Source organism: Lactuca sativa, chromosome 2 (genome assembly GCF_002870075.4).
Source record: "Lactuca sativa cultivar Salinas chromosome 2, Lsat_Salinas_v11, whole genome shotgun sequence".
NCBI classification, from domain to species: Eukaryota; Viridiplantae; Streptophyta; class Magnoliopsida; order Asterales; family Asteraceae; genus Lactuca; species Lactuca sativa.
Window position 1 is genome coordinate 211515956 of NC_056624.2, and position 21098 is coordinate 211537053.

At 33.6% G+C, this 21098-nt stretch overlaps 2 protein-coding genes across 2 annotated transcripts; one reads left to right on the forward strand and one right to left on the reverse strand.

Annotated features, from left to right (window-relative positions):
* The first annotated feature begins 3594 nt into the window (after positions 1–3594).
* LOC111888306 (uncharacterized) lies at positions 3595–8458 on the forward strand. Its single transcript, XM_023884466.3, has 18 exons — positions 3595–3979; positions 4532–4601; positions 4694–5206; positions 5292–5477; positions 5575–5688; positions 5768–5826; positions 5909–5975; positions 6057–6108; positions 6192–6284; positions 6363–6446; positions 6536–6879; positions 6963–7024; positions 7110–7179; positions 7252–7332; positions 7403–7504; positions 7606–7730; positions 7814–7934; positions 8012–8458. Exons 1-18 carry the CDS (start codon positions 3921–3923, stop codon positions 8216–8218), a joined length of 2409 nt encoding a protein of 802 aa, XP_023740234.1. The 5' UTR covers positions 3595–3920; the 3' UTR covers positions 8219–8458.
* Positions 8459–8670: 212 nt separating this feature from the next.
* Positions 8671–11599, reverse strand: LOC111888307 (probable serine/threonine-protein kinase PBL7). The gene is made up of 5 exons (XM_023884467.3): positions 11367–11599; positions 10427–10620; positions 9735–9924; positions 9246–9637; positions 8671–9166 (listed from the first exon to the last, which is right to left on the reverse strand). The coding sequence occupies exons 1-5, from the start codon at positions 11455–11457 to the stop codon at positions 8870–8872; spliced, it is 1164 nt and encodes a 387-aa protein (XP_023740235.1). The 5' UTR covers positions 11458–11599; the 3' UTR covers positions 8671–8869.
* Positions 11600–21098: the final 9499 nt, after the last annotated feature.

Sequence of the window (21098 nt, forward strand, 5' to 3'; positions counted from 1 at the left end):
TTTTTTTCAAGCAAATTGCGAACATGATGATTTATGAATTCCGTGCCCCCATCACTTTGAAAAACCTTGATTTTTGAAGAAAATTGTGTTTGAACAAAATTGATAAAAGCCCTAAAAACCATATGAAAACTTGATTTGGTTTTGAGAGGATAGAACCACATAAATCTCGAATAATCATCCACAAAGAGAGCGTAATAGCGATAACCATCAATAGAATCAACGGGTGAGGGTCCCCATAGATCACAACGAACTAAATCTAACACATGTAAAGCGCGTTTATCGTTAAGTTTAAAAGGTAAGCGATGTGCTTTAGCAAGTTGACAAGGAGAACATACAACAGGTGACGGTAATAAAGATGTCACCGATAAGTGTCCCAATTTATTTAATAGAGAAATAGTATCAAAAGAGACATGACCCAAACGGGAATGCCAAAGTTCAAATGATGCCCTCAGTCTTGAACGTGCAACAACTGTAAGTGCTTGAGATTCATGAGAGAGAACATATAGTCCTTGTTCACATCGGCCCTTTGCTAGAACCCGTTTCGTTGCTCGATCTTGAATAAAAAAATTGGGTTGGGAAAACAAAACATCCACATTGTTATCGGTTGTCAACTTGCTAATAGACAATAAATTCTTGGTAATATTTGGGACTACCAACACATCCCGTAGCCGAACATTATTATGAAGGACATATTGACCAACATGGGAGATGCAAAGAGTATTACCATCTCCAAAAATAACATTTGCATGACCATCATAGGGAGCAGGTTGTGTAACAGAATTTGTGGAAGTCGTCATATGATTTGTAGCTCCGGAATCAACAAACAAGTCCGGAGCATTTGTAGTAACATGACACTGAGCATGGAAAGCTTTTGCTAATTCCGTATCTATACCGGGTTTATGAGTGGCATAGGAAGAAAGATGTGGACATGTATTGGCGTAGTGACCATCCTTACGACACAATTGGCAATGTGGAGGACGGCGACCGCGACCACCCTTATTAAACCGACCACCACGACCACGGTAGGAATTTGGTGGTCTGGTGTCAGTAGTGAATGCAACGACAGAAGAGGTAGTTCCGTGCAAGGATTGTAAAAATAATTCATGTGCTTCTGCCTGGGCAAGAAGATCTCGAAGTGTAGTAGGAGATCGAGAAGCACGAACAGCAGTAGAAAAAGTCTCAAAAATAGACCCGAGACCACATAAAAACCAATGAATTTTATCCGATTCATCAACCGGGTGACCAACAGCAGATAATTGATCAGAAATAGATTTAAACTTACTACCAAAATCAACAACAGTAGATGAACCTTTGGAGTTTTGGCGAAGCTGATCACGCAAGGCTTGAACACGCTCAATTAAGGAATTGTTGTAAGCACATTCCAGTGCTGTCCAAATCTGATAGGCAGTAGATAAGCCAACAAGTTCTGAGAATGCTTCCTCTGTTAGAGAGGCTTGAAGGAGAATAATTGCTCGGTGATCAGCCAAGACCCAAGAAGAACAAGCCGGATTTGGTACATATTTGCCATCAACAAGAATTTCAGGGGGCTGGTTTTAAGAGAGTTCCATCCACATGTCCCATAATATTTTGATATGTGAGAAGAGGGATCATTTGGTTTTTCCAGAGGAGATAATTAGAAGAGGATAATCGATTGGTGATAAGATAAAGGATGGTGTTCATTGGGAGGGTAGAATCTTGAGAAAAGGAAGCCATAGATGAAGAAGAAAGAGGAGACAGGAAGTAACAGAGGGAAGAAGAAGAGATACGGATGGATTGATTAGGGAAGAAAGTGAGCCGACTTAAGCTCTGATACCATGAGAATATAACTCGTCACACCAAATAAGGTGGAAAGACAATAGATTTATACAAAAGGAATTTACAGGATACATCCTCAAAATCCTCAAAGAATTAGAAAACATACAATTACATACACACAAAAATAGAAGATGTACAGGAGACATTAATGTTGTCTAATAGTACCAACAATCCGTTAACCCTTCTCGAACTCATTTCATGCATGGTGTATCTATGTAGATTCAATATGGATCCTAGGACCCACCTATTTTTTAAAATAATAGTATAAAGTTTAAATAAAAAAAAGAACTACCTTATAGTTTTAAAGGACATACTTTATAATCTTTGACAAAAAAATGTATCAAAATATTTGATTCGATCCATTCAACATTTAAAAGCTACACATTAGCCCAACCCATTTAAAATTAAACTAAAACTAAAAAAAGCTTTGAAACATTGCCTAAGAGTTGATGCTTGATCTTACGCATCATAAATATTTGTCGCCGAATCGATGATGCTCCCACCACTTCAGCCATTGACGGTTTAACCATGGTCATCGGCTCACCGCCGCCCCTCCGCAAGGTGACACTGTAACAAGATGAGTAGTTAATTTTTACATGATAGTTTAATATCGTATATTGATAGTTGTGTTTTAAAAATTATTGATAACAATATAAATATGAATACATTTCAAGATATAAGAACTTTATGATAACTATTGAAGTTATCTTTGAATATTGACAAAATTTCACAAATTGTCATAATTTTTTTGGTTTTGCTCTAATATAGTTTTTATGAAACTTTTTTTTGCATGTGTAGTCCCTTTGGAATAAACCTTGCACGTAAAAAGTCATTATTGTGGATGTTAGATGGATCCGTTAAGTTGAAAGAATTTTGGATAAATGGTCATTTTTGCTATTTTGTGAAACTTGCATAATGACCATTTGTGAAATTTTACACAACCATCATTTGTGAAATGGTCCGAAAATGTAAAATGAAATTTGAATTAAAAAATAAAAGTAAAAAAAATAAAAAATGACATAAATGACCCTTATCTAAAATTCTTTCAATTTAACGGATTTATCTAATGGTATTCATGATAAGAACTGTTTACGTGCAATATTTTTGCCAAAGGGACTATCCATGCAAAAAAAGTTTCATAAGAACTATATTAGGGAAAAACCGAAAATAATTAATACCGTTTGTAAAATTTTGTCTCGAGTATTTTAAGGCATAAAACCGTACACACCACTAGTACTTTTACTTTTTTATTTTTCGGTTTTACTTACATAAGAAACCATATAGTTTTCGGTTCTAGATTTATTTCTGATTCCACATGCCCTTATGTTTTTCCTATTCTCAATTTAAATCAACTATTTATGTCGGTTCAATCAAAATTAAATGATAAATACACTCTAAAAAAATACACCATTAATTTCAAAGTATAATATTTTATTTTGCCAACAGAAGAATATGGCATTTATGGTTTGACAAAGAAAAACTGATCGACTCAGTCAAACTAAAGTAATATAGCTAATTTGGACCTTCTATTAGGTCACGTAGTTAACCGGTGAGGAAAATTAGCGATCAATGTAAGCACTATGCAGTTTAGCTTGTTGTTTGGAACGTTAATTTGGTTCAATCAAAGCGTTTTTATTTAAAAAAAAAATTTAAAATTGTATGAGTTAAAAGAAGTTACTGTCAAATATGGGGGGTTAAAAGTTATTAAAAAAAAAAAAAAAAAAAACAAAACAAAGTAGAGATCCCAAAAGTTTTATTTTTTAGATCTGAAGATACTACTCGAAACTCGAGTTGCGTGTGAAGGAATGAGCACATGTATTGTATAGAGTATAGACCCACCCATATACAAATTATACACAGCGAGTCCATAACGTGAGACGCTGATTTCGGCTTTTCCACGTGATCTCCTCCATGCCTCCGCCCCTTTCCGTTCATCCAACTAGCAACTACAGTAGACTGGCTCACTCGCAATAGAAGCAGTAGTCATACTCTCTCTCTCTCTCTCTCTCTCTCTCTCTCTCTAGACTCGCCGGTTCAATTGTCAACAGTCATTCAAGGGGTTCAGTTCGGAAGTAGATCGATTTTGTCCGGTTACACCTCCGATAATGAAGACAACCAAAGTACCAATCTTGAATCCTCCTCTTGTCACGTTTGAACATAAGAGGTATCAGTTGTTTCGACTATATTTACGGTTATTATGCCATAATTGCCCCCTTTTTCTTAGGGTGTTCGATTTTTCTCACATTCACCCCATTTTCTCCATGTTTAATGTTCGATCTATATCTCATATTGGATGATTACTTAAACTTATACTGTATACTGCTGTGATCGTGTAATGTGACATTGGAAGTTACGAAAATTATCGAAACGGTTTTTGATCTGGGTGAGGGATTTGATTTTGATCTTCTTTAATTGGACGCCTAAATGATTAACTTTGTGATGAATAGTGGTTTCGCACTTTTTAGGATCAATTATTTTGGACATGATCTTGTTTGGTGTTATTGAAATTTGATTTAGGAATCCCTCTTTTTTAATAAAAGAGCCACATTATGCCTTTTTGCTATTTTTTTTAACTTTAGAGCAGTTAAAATACTTTTCAACAGTTGAATTACGAACTTCTCAAGAGAAAAAATCATAGCACATGAAAGTGAAACTAAAATCATGTACAAGGTTCCAAATTCTCCCATCTTATTACTTACTTATTTTTATTGGACAGAGATGCCTACGGTTTTGCAGTGAGACCTCAGCATGTACAGAGATACCGGGAATATGCAAATATCTACAAGGTTTTACTCTCTTTAATCTCCATCTTCTTACTTATTTACATATCATTCAATTACATTCATAATGTAAAACCTACAACCCTACATGGTTTTAGGAGGAAGAGGAAGAACGATCAGATAGGTGGAAAGACTTTCTGGAAAGGCAATCAGAGGGTGCTCAATTGCCTGTAAATGGTGGTTCTGATAAAGCCCCAGAAGGAGATGATTTGAGCAGTGAGAAGCCTGGCCATGATGATTTAAAACCTCAAGAAGATGAAGTTTCTGAGACTAAGTCTCATGGGGTCCAAATATGGGCTCATATTAGGCCATCACTTAGAGCCATTGAGGATATGATGAATGCTCGTGTTAAGAGAAAGATTAGTGGGACAAAAACAGATGAAGATCCTGAAACTGAAAATGTTGCTTCTGTTGAGGACTCTGAGGATGAGTTTTATGATTTGGACAGGCCAGAGTCAGACACAACTCCAGATATCCCTGCAAGTGATGGTGTCACTCCCTCAATTCCAGCTGCTGATGGCACTGCTGCCCCTCAGGAATCTTCAATTCCATGGAAACAGGAATTGGAGTTTCTTGTCCAAGGTGGAGTGCCAATGGCTCTTAGGGGAGAGGTAGGCTGTGTACTCTTCCATTTCCTTTTATTTATGTAATGTTTCAAAGTATTATATTACTGTAATCAACCACTTGTAATTGCAGCTATGGCAAGCTTTTGTGGGTGTCAAGGCTCGCCACATTAAGAATTACTATCAGAATCTTCTACTTTCTGATACTAAGAATGATAACAATGTGGATCAGCAAATTCAAGAAGTAGATGAAGCAAGTAAGGACTCAAAGAATGACTCCATGAACGCACCTGAGAAATGGAAACTTCAGATTGAAAAGGTCATCACCTAATTTAATTCACTTCAGTAGTAAATTACTATTCCTGGTTACTTTTTTTTGTACAATTCCTAATCAGATATACTGTTTTGTTTCACAGGACTTGCCTCGGACTTTTCCAGGTCACCCTGCTCTAGATGAAGGTGGTAGAAATGCTTTGAGACGTTTACTCACAGCATATGCTCGCCATAACCCCTCTGTTGGCTACTGCCAGGTCAGCATCCAACTAATTTTTTTAAAATTTTCTGATAGATTATGTGAAATGTGATGCTAATCTATTGTATTAAATTCAGGCCATGAATTTTTTTGCTGGCTTATTACTTCTTCTGATGCCTGAAGAAAATGCCTTTTGGTAGGTTTTGAGCCTTAGTAAATGTTACCCTTCCCAGCTGCCTGAACAATATATTTACATTGCTTTTTCAATTTAATCTCAGGGCTTTAATGGGTATTCTTGATGATTATTTTGAAGGCTATTATTCAGAGGAAATGATCGAGTCTCAGGTACTTACTTTATAATCTCTTGATCACAAAGATTATTAAAATGTGGACCATTTTATATATTTAGACTCTGATTTCTCTCAGGTTGACCAGCTTGTTTTTGAGGAGTTGGTGCGTGAGAGGTTTCCTAAATTAGGTTTGTTTTTCATATATCATCTATTTTCTATACTATATGATAACGATATTCATTGATTTTGCTCCATTATTTGTTTGATGCAGTTAACCACCTAGATTACCTAGGAGTCCAAATCGCATGGGTCTCTGGACCATGGTTCCTTTCTCTGTTTATGAATATGCTTCCCTGGGAAAGTGGTCAGTTTCTCTTTGTTTTTATATTTATTAATCAACAACAAAACCAAAATATAAAAACTTATAAAATTCTCCTTCCAGTTCTTCGAGTCTGGGATGTACTTCTATTTCAAGGGAATCGAGTCATGCTTTTTCGAACAGCCCTATCATTAATGGAGTTATATGGTACTGTGTTTCCTTTCTTTGATCTATATTTATGATGATATATATATTTTTTTATAAATTGGAATTTAGTTTTATTCAGTTTTGTGCAGGACCTGCATTAGTGACAACAAAGGATGCTGGGGATGCAGTGACACTGCTGCAGTCACTAGCAGGGTCAACATTTGACAGTAGTCAACTTGTTTTGACAGCTTGCATGGGTTATCAAAATGTGAATGAAGAGAGACTTGAAGACTTAAGAAACAAACATAGGCCAGCTGTTGAAGCTGCTCTAATAGAAAGAACAAAAGGACTTCGTATGTGGAGGGATTCACAGGGTAAAATGGTAAATGGTGCATTGTCACGGATGAATTCTGGATCTTCTAATGCAGATGAGTTGTATGTGGGTGTGTCAGGGGATGTGGAGATTGATTCTCTTCCAGATCTTCAAGAACAGGTTAGGTTACACATTGTATATATCTACTATTCCTTCATTGTATCATATATACTATACTAAAATTACAAAATTGTCCTTTGTAGGTTGCATGGCTAAAGAATGAGCTGTGCAAAGTACTAGAGGAAAAAAGATCTGCAATACTCAGGTTTAGTTGCAATTTTTGTTGGAATGATTTTATTAAATTAAATTTTGGTAATGATCTTTCTTAAAAATTGGTTTCATGTTTACAGAGCTGAAGAGTTGGAAACTGCTTTAATGGAGATGGTCAAACAGGATAATCGTCGAGAATTAAGTGCAAAGGTATGTTGCAAAAATGGGCAATTTTGAAAAAAAGTATTATGTTTTTTTTTTAATTAATAATTGTTTTTTTAGGTTGAACAATTAGAGCGGGATGTTGCTGAGCTACAACAGGCTCTTGCTGACAAACAAGAACAAGAGAATGCCATGATTCAGGTTTTAATTTAATAACATCAACCAATTCACATTTGATTACATAAAACATATTTTTTTATTTTATTTAAAGGTTTTGATGCGGGTAGAGCAAGAGCAAAAGGTAACAGAAGATGCTCGCAGATATGCTGAGCAAGATGCTGCAGCCCAGAGATATGCCACTGAAGTGCTTCAGGTTAAAAAGGAAATTATTATAATGTTACAAAACTATAATGCAAATACTTTCGGTAGAAAACAAATGATTTTTTTTTAATATATTGGATGATTATGATTCAGGAAAAATATGAAACAGCGACTGCTTCCCTTGCTGAAATGGAGAAGAGAGTGGTTATGGCAGAATCAATGTTGGAGGCAACCTTGCAATACCAGTCTGGCCAAACAAAAGCACAGCCTTCTCCAAGGTAACCACCATTACCAATATCAATATCAATATCAGTACACTAGTAACAATAACAATCATTATTTTTATTATTTAAAAACTTAGATCTGCAAATCAAGATTCATCAACAATAAGAACAAGTCAAGAACTGACACAAGAGATACCTGCAAGAAAGATTAGTCTGTTATCAAGACCATTTGTGCTGGGGTGGCGTGACAAGAACAAGGTCAATTCTAAACCCTCTTTTGTCATGTCATCTTTCTAAACCCTAAACCCATTAACAAATTTAGTGACTTACCACAGGCAAAGCCAGCAGAAGAGCATGTGGATGTAAAGGCCACTACAACTACCACTACCACTACTGTTGATGAACAAAGCCCAAAACCTCTGCAAAATATACAGCTTGATGTTGGTGGTGAAGAACAAAACCTTAAACTTGTGCAGGAAGAACACCATGATCATAATGGTCATGAGATGGAGCAGGTATCGTTGACCACCCTTGACTCATGATGGATCATATCATACACTCAAGGAAAACATCATTATCTTGTGTTCATGTTGGTTTTGACTTTTGAGGGAGAAGCGTACATTACTAGTGTTTTTTTTTCTTCTTTTAAAACAATTTCTTTTAACTTATATATATAGCTCATTAGCCATTTGTTTGTTTAGTAATTAATAAAACCCCAGTTGGTTTTAAGAGAAAATGTAAAAAGAGAATTGGGAATTATGTATGGTATTGTATCTTTATCATTTTTGTCGTGTTCTAGACCAAGTACAAAGTGATATATTACTCACAAGCTTTCTACAGGGCTACTTGACATTCATGTCTTTTGCTAAGACAGACAGGATACCGAGGTCAAACAACCTTCTTCCACCTTTTTTATGAGACAAAAATTATAATATCATTTCAAGTCCAACGCCATAACAAATGCAATACAAACCCATCATTTGCAAGACTCAAAAAAACCAGATTGACCGCTAATCTTTTATATAGAGCTAACTAATTACAAGAATCTCCAATCCTTTAATAATAAATAAAACACGAAAAATTCAAGTAAAAAAAGAAAAGAATATAGTGGGACAGAAATAAACAAAGTTGAAAAGAATAAACACAAAAGACTCATATTTTCCCGTTAGCAAAAAGCATGAATCAATCTTTCATCACCTCAAGGCATTGGCAGCATCACTGTTTCGTTGTGTTCTCGGGGTGGAAGAGCCAGACTGGGATTGGGACTGGGACCGGGACCGGGAGCGGGCCCGCGGGTCATATCTTTGTGAAGCAAGATAAGTCAAAGCGGTGACCACATCAGCAATGACTGGCCTCATGGTAGGCTGTTCCTGTACACACATTGCAGCCACAGCAAGTGCCTGGTACAATCCTCTTACAGGGTACTGCCCTTCAAGCATCGGGTCAGCCATCTGCCCGAATTTCCTCCTGTCTTTAAATAAAGGCCGTGCCTGCCACCCATATTAATTAATTAATTAATTAATTTTCAATAAATAAATAAATAATTCAGCATTTTATTTTGTTTCTTACCCAAGCAACGAGATTATGTTCACAACCGGTTTTGGCGTGATCGATTGCTTTTCTGCCTGTAATAATTTCAAGAAGAACGACTCCAAAACTGTAGACATCTGATTTGGGGGTGAGCTGACCTGTCATGGCGTATTCGGGAGCACAATACCCGTATGTTCCCATGACACGGGTGGACACGTGGGTCTTGTCACCCACGGGTCCCAATTTTGCTAACCCAAAATCAGACAATTTTGGGTTATAATCTTGATCAAGCAAAATGTTTGAGCATTTTAGGTCACGGTATATAACCGGAGGGCTAGCTTTATCGTGTAGATATTCCAACCCTTTTGCGGCCCCCGCAGCTATTTTCATCCGTGTGTTCCAGTCAAGTTGTTGTTTATCAGGAGGTAGATCTGAATCAATGTAAACAACAAAACAAATATATATATTACATATATAAGAAATTAAGAATAAGTAACTAATCATTTTAATATTTAAAAATAAAAGTACCATGTAGATGGTCTTCTAATGATCCAAGTGGCATGTATTCGTATACCAAAAGTCTTTGATCGCCATCAGCACAATATCCAATTAAGTTGACTAAATTAGGGTGGTGAAGGAGGCTTAACATCAACACTTCAACAAGAAACTCTCTGTTTCCTTGTAAGCCATTACGATCAAGTTGTTTGATCGCCACAACCTGCACAATACACGGAAAGGGTAAAATAGTCATTCTACTTAAACTTAACGGATGCAACAGAACTTAAATTTGTTTTAGGGATCATTCCTTACAACAAATCAAACATCTGGACTAAATCTATAACTTTTTGGAATGGATATAATCTATGTTTCAATAATTGAACTGTTTTTAATTATTAAACACACTTATTGCCAACATGTTACCCACTCTCTCAATTGCAAATAGAGAAAAAAAGACAAAGAAGAGGTCAAGTCAACTTAAATCCAAATAAAACCTCACAAATTTACATCAATTTTTTTTTTTTTTTTTTTTTTTTTACATTTGTAACATCCCTTATGTGCTCAGAAAATTACAATAAATTATGCCCATCATTACAAATAAAATTATGGTTTTGCAATTCAGTCCAAAAGGGTCTTTTATTTTGTCATTCTTAAAGTACAATGAAAGTAAGATGCTATTTCTTGCATTTAACCCTTAAAGAAACTTGATAAATTGAACAAACCTGGTTGGTGCTCTCTAATCGGCCTCTATATACTCTACCAAACCCACCTTCACCCAAAAGACAATCTGCTCTAAAGTTCTTGGCTGCAGCTGCTAATTCACGAAATGTAAATGTGTGTGCTGCAATGTGTGTAGATCCTCCATCTTTCAAAGCTTCTTTATTTAACCCCACACCAGAATTAACCTTAGATTTATCTGAAAACAAGCAATTCTTAAAAATTTAAGTGTAGAATTGGAATAAGAAGAAGGATATAAGATATGAATATGATTTAAGAAAAAACGCATCATCATAGAGTTCAAAACAGACTACAAATCCCTTAAAGTTTCCACCTTTAATACATTCCGTTTTGTGATTTCTAATTTGGGGAAAAATCTAAACCCTAAATCTATGCTTGCTACCAACGATACATAGGATTCATATAATTGGAAATTATGAGAAATGATTCACAATGAAAAATTGAAGATAATAATTGGAAACCCTACTATATTATTATTAACACCAGGGACAATAAAGAAAATTGATAATGATTTCAACAAATACTGACCATGAATTCTCTCGTTTTCCACTTTTGCAACACTAGCGATTGCAATTATAGCAAGTGAGCCGAACACAATGATAATCAAGAATGAATGGGACAAAGAGAGATTCAAATGCTAAACGACAATTTGCCTAGAAATCAATTTGACTGGGTCAAATCAGATCAGCCTCCAGAAATTGTTTATACAACTTTAAAGCATACCCTATTTGAACATGAATATACAAATAGCAGAAACTACAATTTTTTTTTTTTTTAAAAAAAAAAATAATAATTATTGGGAATTGAGAAGCAAAGAAGATATAGAGAACTGGGGCAATTGGATTGATCAAAGAAAACAATGTTGGTAACGGGTTTACCAGAATTTTGATTTATGTGTTGGAATATTTCAGTAATTTTGGTTACCTGGAGCTGATGAGATCTGATCTTCTGGCTTCTTGTTCTGCTGAAATTTAGGTTTCTTCTTGGATTTATCAGAGCAGAATAAACAACCCATTTGTTTTCCCTCTCCACAACACACAGAGTTCACCCTCTAGAGAGAGAGAGAGAGAGTTGAAAATATTAAGACAACGAGAGAGAGAGAGAGAGAGAGAGAGAGAGAGAGAGAGAAGCTCTACATTACTCTTTCAATGGAGTGTCCCCTTGTGGTTTTCTTAATCATTTTTGATTATTTGTCTTGTTGCGTCGCTGCTTTTTGTCTTGGTATTCATATATTATATTTAATTGGTTGATATGTTTTATTTTACTTATTTCACTATTTTGGTAGTGAAAATTTGTAAACACATGTATGAATCGTGTCTAGCACTTTAGCCATTAGTTAAATTTCGTATGATCTTAGTTAAATTAAAGTTACTGATGTTGTGATTGTAAGTTGAAACAATATTGTTTTGTTTTTTATATCAAAAATCCTAATCGGATATATACTAAAAAAAATAATAATAAAAAAAAATCGACATGACATACAATGATAGCATCCAACAAAATCAAGTCCACTTTGCTTCATATGATGGTAGGCAATTTGTATCACTGTTCAATTCTTAATTTTGTTTTGAATAAAATAAAGTAGACTATCATGAAAATTTAGGTTTTTTGAGATATTAAATCGATTTACAAACATTATAAACTTGAATGCATGGTGTGCCCAACATCACCATCAAATACCTTCAACAGAACATAACCACCAACACTCCTTCCCTACAACTATAAAACTTGTTTCAGCCAAAAAAATTTATCATCGCCATAGTGATACAACGATCTTATTGATGCCGCCAAACGATGTCTCAACATCTGTCTCACCAGTCAGTGTGTTGGAGTTACTCGCGGTCAATCAAAACAACCATTGATTCAATTGCCGAACAATTGTGAAATCATGTTGGTATAACTATCGATCTAAACCTACTAAAACCGAGTATTCTGTTTAATTAAGTGCATGTTTTATCAATTTCAGTATATGATTTTGATAGTGGTGGAGACCGAAGGTTACGATGATTTTTTATAAACATCATAGACCACTTATGTAAATTTGTCTATAAATAATTAAGCTTAATTTTATTATAACTCATATGTTGCCTATTATATAAACACAAATTTTCTATAAATTTCTATAGTATCGTACGTATTGCTACCACTAGTTGTCTAGCCAAACATAAACATATTAATATAAGCGGTCCCATCTAAATGGATTAATCAATCAAATATTTAATGATAAAGGGATTAATTAATCAAATATTTAATGATATGATACATTTTTATCCTTTAATAGGTACCTATTTTATTAATATATGAGATTGAGAGACAATATCATGTCATCGCTTATTTGTATTATATAAGGTCAATAATAACGAATTATAATGCATACAAAGTAAAAGAATGATTGCTATATATATTCTTAACATGATATTATTTTGATTTAACTTTAGTTTAATTAACTAAAATAAATGATCGATTTAAAACAATGACATGAACGGAATAACAATTTGATGAAAAGCTGTATATGATCATAATTACTATTATCATTGACTGAAAAAAAAAAGTTCAATTAGTATTATATATATAAAGAATAAAACATTTTTTATAATTTTTATTTAAATGGTTAACTAAAATATAAAACTACATCGACATTTCTATATATCCAGTATCCTACCATGATTTACCTTTAACTATGAGACGACTTATCATAATCATTCAAAAAGTGTACTTTATAATTCATTCATCCCAAAAAAATTGTAATTTGACTTTAATACCCAACAATCATGATATTTTTGTGTGTGGGTGCAAATATAATTCATTTAATTTCAAATACCTGCATACACATGGAAACGCTTGTCTTTTTATATTTTCATTAAATATGGTTTAGATAAATTCTATATAAAAACATGTCTAAAAAATGATGTCATACTTGAAAAATTAAAATGATAACATTGAATTTGAAGATCATGTGTATTAAGATAAGAGACACTAAAATTCAAAATCACATGAGGCAATTCAATCACGACAAATGCCCACACAAAATAGGAGTAACTGCGAAATGCACAAATTTAACGAGAAGAGACAAAAATGGTGGCCATACTACAATCTCTTTGTCACGATTATTATCACGATCATCAAAATCGACAAAAAAATCACCGTCATCATAATTTGCCATTAAAAGTAAATATTTCTTTTTGGTGAAAGTGATTTGTATCTTAGCAATAAATGTAGATCTAAATGTTTGTCGATCTATATAATATTCTTAAAATAAGTTTGATTATAATTTCCTTGTGACGTGTGAATGTAAATTTTGAGTGGTTAACACTAAGATTAAAATAGGATTAGAATGAGCATATGTTTCTACCGTAATTTCCATGGTAGATTGTAATATCACCATTTACTATAATATTAGGATTAAAATAGTGTTGTATATTATTTTTAAGGAAATTGAGTAATTTGATCATTTTTTGGGTGATTTTATAAATATAACCAATTTTGTTTTTGTTTTTATTATTATTTTTTTTAAAACTAACCACTTGGTCTGAAATAGGTTATTTCGGACTCGAAAACCGGTTCAAGCTCAATATTGTAGCCCAAATGGTATATATATGTGTCCCACACACAAAAAATATAGAATACACGTTTCAGAATTTGCAAATCCGAAACACGATCTATTTGCATTTCAGACCAAATTTTCAGCATGGATTCGTAAAACCAAGTAAGTTCTACTTTTTAAGTTACTTTGTATTTGATTTTATAAAATGACTTACGTATTTCGGAATGGTTCGGAATACGAGAAACGACTCCAGAATACTATGATCGAATCCGGATTATCCTTTTTTTTAATGTTTTTCTCGTTCTCTGTGTATGAATCTCATGTAAGTACTTTTTAGTATATTTCAGATCACTTGTTTTAGTCCAAAATTAGGGATTGTAGGGGTTCTGGAATGGTAATCTAAGTCCGGAACACGAAGAACGTGATCCGAAACCCGATGAAATATTCTGAAACGATGTTACGAAATATCAATCCGGAATAACTGTACGTATAAGTTTTTTTGGATATTGTTTAATAATTCATATTAGTCTAAAGACGAGTTTGCGTTGATGTTGTTAAAAAAATGAGTTTTGCGGACGATGAAGTTGTATTCCATTTATAGGAGCTTTCGAAATTACACCCGATAAAAGTAAAATCGAAAAAAAAAATTAGTTTTAATTTATTTTTACGGTAATGTATTAAAATGTTCATGGAATTTTGTTTTTGCAGATAAAAAAACCAAGATAATGAGTTTCGAAATAAAATAAAAAATAAACCTGCAAAAGCACCTATAAAATTAATAAATAAATCAGAAAAGGTGTTACAACTTAAATTGAAAGCATATAGAACTCCGAAAGATGACACATGAGCAAGTACAGACAAACCTGTTATGATAGACTATTTACAATTATGTTTTTTTATATGTTTCACCAAGTTGTTTTTATTATTATTAAATACTTTTATGCACGTTGGTTTTTAAATAGTATATTAATATAATTTAGGTATATTTTACTTTTAGTCTCCAACATCCAGTGATTCGAACGATGATGATGAGTTGTATTCCACTTATAGGAGCTTTCGGAATTATGCCTGATAAAAGTAAAATCGAAAAACAAAAAAAAAATAGTTTTAATTTATTTTTACGGTAATGTATTAAAATGTTCATGGAATTTTGTTTTTGTAGATAAAAAACCAAGATAATGAGTTTCGAAATAAAATAAAAAAATAAACCTGCAAAAGCATCTATAAAATTAAGAAATAAATCAGAAAGGGTGTTACAACTTAAATTGAAAGCATATAGAACTCCGAAAGATGACACATGAGCAAGTACAGACACACCTGTTATGATAGACTATTTACAATTATGTTTTTTTATATGTTTCACCAAGTTGTTTTTATTATTATTAAATACTTTTATGCACGTTGGTTTTTAAATAGTATCATACATACTTATAAAGCTAACATTTTTTCTTGAATCTCATGTATTTGAAACCCTTTTTTTTTTAATTTTCTCAAACCACATTCATTTGAAACCCCATTTTTTAACTAATGCAACTCAAAAGTTTTCTCAATTATGATTTAACACTCAAAATTTTTATAACTTATATTATGTTTAATTAGCATTTAGTGAAAAGTTTATTATAAAAAGGTCAATCTTTTGTATCTTTTGTGTTATATAAAATCTTACATATAAGAAGGATTTGAAGATATTGTGATTCAAAAGTTTTCATATAGTTGAAGCATTCACGATCCAAATATGATGATTTGAAGAAATGAGTTATGTCGCATCAATGGTAATTGTAATATGATTTTTTCTTTCAACCAAAACAAGTGAAACTTTTCTATTCTTTCTTTATATTCAGTTTCTCATTTAATCTTTATATGTGATTTGTGTGTATTACTCAATCTTGAATGTGACTCTCCAAACATCAATGTTTTGCTTGGAATATCTTTCTGATTCGTCTTTTTCAAGAAAAATATTTTGATTGCAGATTAGTGAAAAATTATCATCAAGTTTCTATGGTTGAATGGTGTTAAATAAAGAAAGAAGATTTGTAAAATGAATATAGGTTTTTTGTTTGAGCAAAGTTGAAGAATGTTACTTTTTTCTTTTGATTTAAATGTATGTTTATGTAACATCTTTATTTATATATTCAACCACTCAATGCTCTTATTTATTTGATTGTAGTTTTCCTATTTTGATTATGTTTATTTTCTATTATTTTTTTGTTGGGTTATCCTACACAACATATTTAAAAGACAATATTTAAAAGATAACATAATTTTGAATATTTGATATGTAATTATGATAGACTTATCATGATATGTTCTTCATATGAATGTAATTTATCCATATTACTACGACAAGAATTACATATGACATTTACGAAAATATATATATTATATGTGATTTGTTTAACATGTTTATGCACCTATGTATGTTATAAATTTATAATTAAATATCTTTATGTTTAATAATTGAAGAGATTAAAATGATGCATCAAAACCAATTATTTAGACGAATATAACAATAATAATAATAATAATAATAATAATAATAATACATTTCCAAGTACAACATTCATTTGAAACTCACACTACAACTCAAGTGTTTTTTAATTTATGTATATTTATTAGTTACAACTCAAGAGTTTTTAACTTATGATTATTAATTAGTAATCACTAATAACTTTTTATTTTTCTTTCTTTTATAAGGTTGTAAAGTTTTACTCATTAAAAACATTAATGTATTTGAAGAGATTTGTGATTTAAATATGAAGAATTAATATAAATGTTATAATAGATGTTTTAGTGTTTTTATGTTATTAAAAGTTATAGTGTTTATTTTTCATATTTTTTTATTATCCGTTGTATATATATCCTTTTTAATACAAATGTTATAATAGATGATTTTCTATTTTTATGTTACTAAAAGTTGCAGTTCATATTTTTGTTCATACGTTTTGTTACCCGTTATATTATCATTCATTTGATATATAATTTACACAATTGTAAATGGTTTATAATATTATCAAATAATTGTATATATATCACAATGACTTAAAAATTAAACTATAATGTTTAATATAACTAATATGTTAACTATATGTTTGCTTTACTACTAACAATTTGCTTCAAAGTAGAAATATTAAATAATAATTTAGTAAAAGTAATTATTTTAACTATATAATTCTATTCTCGCGCAACGCGCATGGATTCGCTTAGTATTAATATAATTTAGGTATATTTTACTTTTAGTCTCCAACATCCAGTGACTAGAACGATGATGATGAGTTATCTATAGAGTATGCTATACCACGTCTTGAAGACGAGCAACGGCATCTTGTTGATATGACTGCATTAGAAATGATTTTTGATTATCAACGTGCGAAACAACGAATGGTAATATTGGAAATCTCATTACTGCCTTCACCGACTGAGGAACGGAGAAAAGTAGCGTTGTATAACATGCCTATGCTCCTCATTACCATGTCTGAAGATATACAACAATTTGTGAACACAATGGACATCATCGAAAAAATACGTAGGACAACTCCAACAATAGAATATCAAGTCGAATTGACTGATTGTAACATCCCGACTCTTAGGTATAATATTTATATATTTATTTTTGGGATTGAATGAGTGACTCGACGAGTTGTATGTCCGACTCATCGAGTAGAGTCGGATTGGTCACGTAGGTTTATTGACCAACTCGACAAGTCAGAGAGTCGATTTGCCGAGTTGGCGCTGTGTGAGGAAACCCTAAATCTCAAGGTTTGTGTCCTATTTAAAGGGCCTTAAGCCCTCATTTCCGCCTCACCAGCCACCCAACTCCCCTGTGTGAAACCCTAATCACCTAGAGTGAGCCAAGAGAGAAAAGAGAATTAATCTTGGGCATTTTTGTGATCTTTTGGAGGAGAAGTAGAGAGCATCAAAGCTTGGATCAAGAGGATGCTTTTGGATCCAGAGATTCCCCATAGATTTGCTATAGTTGGATGTAAAAAGATGCTAACATGATCATTTCCTTATGAGATCTTGGTTTAGGGAGTTTTTAGGGTTTTCTCCCATCTATCTTGTGTAATTAAGTAATTTGTGCATGGCTTGAGGTTGAAACCTCAGATCTGGACTGTAGGGAGCCTTGTGAGTCCAAAGACCCGAGCTTTATTGAGCTAGAGGCAAGCTCTTGTACATCTAACCCTTGTTGGAGCTTGTATTAACATTATGAGCCTAATATGCCATGCATGCACGTAAAGCTTGCAGCTTTATGTGATATTCAAGCCTTAGGAATATAGATCCGGAGTATGGGGTATCAGTTATGCCTTAAAATGTCTGAATGAGAATTCGACTTAAGGGACTCGACGAGTCGATGAACTAACTCGATGAGTCAGATGGAATTTGTCCCGATGAGTTTGGGAATGTGGTAACTCGGCGAGTTAAGTTGGACTTTCATAAGGGTTCTGAGGAACCGAATGGACTTGACGAGTCGCATAGATGCACTCACCGAGTTGGATCAACATGGACCGTTGACTCGATTGTTGACTTTAGGGTTTGGTCAAACTTGAGGGATAAAGGTCATGGAGGGGTAAAATGGTCTTTTACCCATCCCAAGAGTTAAAGAGGGACTATCATGAGTTTATTTTGTAACATCCATAAAAATCAAGCCAATTTATAACTTTTCAAACATCCAAAAGTCATTAGTTATTACAAAATGTTTTTAAAATAGTTTAATATCAGAGTTCCCAGAAATAAAAATCATCAATCGAGGAAGTGTACGGTCATGCCTTCGCCTTTTGGCTTGATTTTTATGGATGTTACATATTTAGAGCTGTGATCTTTAGGTGTTAATTATGGAGGCATATTTCATGTAGGCAGGGAATTAGACTGTTCGAGGGGTATTCAGTTTCCTTGCTTTCTTACAAGGTGAGTCTTCTCACTATACTTACCTAGAGTGGTAACCTTTGTGTGACCGGAGGGTCTTATATGCTTATACTGAGTATTGTGATATCCTGCATTATGTCTTTGTGATTTATGTTGTGTATTATTCTGAGCTTACCGAGTTAGGACCGGAGGGTCCACTCGAGTTGTGGGACCGGAGGGTTCCATTGAGTCACATTGACCGGAGGGTCTTAATTGAGTATGACCATGAGAGGCTAATGAGATTTGTGTGGTATTTTGGGGAACTCACTAAGCTCCGTGCTTACCATGTTATGTGTTATGTGTTTTAGGTACTTCTTAGGATCACGAGAAGGCGCCGACTTGACTGTACACACGAGACGGAGTTACATTTTGGAGGATCCTGGATTGTGTTTAAAACATTTTCTGAATATGTTTTTTTGAAAACAATGTCATTTGAGATTTTGTGAACTATGTTATGAGAATACGTGTTTTTTTTTTTAAATAAAAAAACTGTTTGAAAATTGACGACGTTACAAATTGGTATCAAAGCCTTGGTTTGAGGGATTCGGATATACCTTCAGGAAATTCTGGAATCAAACTGAGGATTTTAGAAAAAATTTCAAAAGAAATGATTTTTCTAAAAATGAGCAAGAGTTTTAAGAGGAAACGAGTTGGAGTAGTGTGTACAATCAGCCAGAGCCCGAACGGTGATTTCCCAAAATACCCTTATTTATTTGTGATATGAGATATTTATGAGATGTTAAGGATGGATGCTTGATGATAGGCTAGGTATTTCATATTTAGGGCTAGTGTTTCCTGGATGACATGGCCACTAAATCACCTAGGTCTACACCATTCAAAACCCAGAATGACATGGCCAGTAAGGCCCAAGAAATCAACAGACCTATCCCCAGTCTAAACAACCATCATTGATAATCCGATAAGGATGGAAACAAACTGCAGTGAATCATGGTGCCAAACCATACGATCTACCATCTTCCATCTCCTTAGAATCCCCGAATTCCTCCTCGATTTGAGTACAGGTCCTATGCTTTTAGTAGTACGGGCCCAATACTACATTCCACACCTATCTGTACTTTTCCTCAAGAATTTTTCCGGATCCACTAAGTAACTCTACTACCGTCCGATCCAATCACATATACCCGCTCTCAACAAATACACACCACTAAACAGCGCAACAATTCCTCTAAGGCATTTCCTAGGCTCTCCTAGTATCCCCACCTCACTCTGCCATTAGATGCTAAAGAACCCCTACTAATATCAGCTAACTACTTCATGAATATAATTACATGTAACAAAACTTAAATAATCTTTCGAATAAAAGACCCAACCCTACAACAGTTAGACTCAAACGAGAGTTGCGCAATAGGGCCAAATCAATCATTCTATAATTATTTAACCTTTAAAGCATGTAAATTAACATATTCATTTAATAGTCAGCTTACATCAATATGGGTCCCACAAAGCACAATGCAAGCAACATTCTGGCAGTAACACTCTATAGGCCATAAAACATAAAAAGGCATCCTCCAACTAACTTGCTTCTGCGATGATAGGAACTTCTACCAACACTGCTGGTTGCCTTATGCATGCAAATTATACACAAAACAGGATCACATAGACTGTCGAATGGATGATTCTACCCTAAGACCGCAACCAAACAAGGAACAGGAAATAAGGCCAAATCAGTCCATCTAGGGCTATATGATCCTAATTGTATACAATTTTTAAAGCATACGATTAGAAATCAATTCCACCAACATAGATTCCAAATCGGTGATAACATCTAATTCCTCCTAGGCTACAAAGCCTCACAAATCAGGTCATTTTATCCAACATCTGAAATCCATACTAGCATCTTGTTCTAAAAGCTCAATCAACAGGCATATAAAGGCACCTCTCCTAGAATTCTATCATGTAATCCTTAGCAGATCCTTAGCCCTAATCTAGCATGCCATTCTCATATATCCATACCAAAACAATAAGCATAACACATGTATGTGTATTTTGGAAAATACTTACTTGAGCTCGGTTGATTGTATGCATCACACCCCTTTTCTTTATAGAAAAACTATTTTCTTTCAAAAAGTTTACCAATTCCTTAGTTTGAGTTCATCCACACCCGAGAGTATGCCTGAATCCCTTATACCAAGGCTCTGATACCAACTTGTAACATCCTAAAAATACCGAGTAAAATTTTCATTTTTAAATAA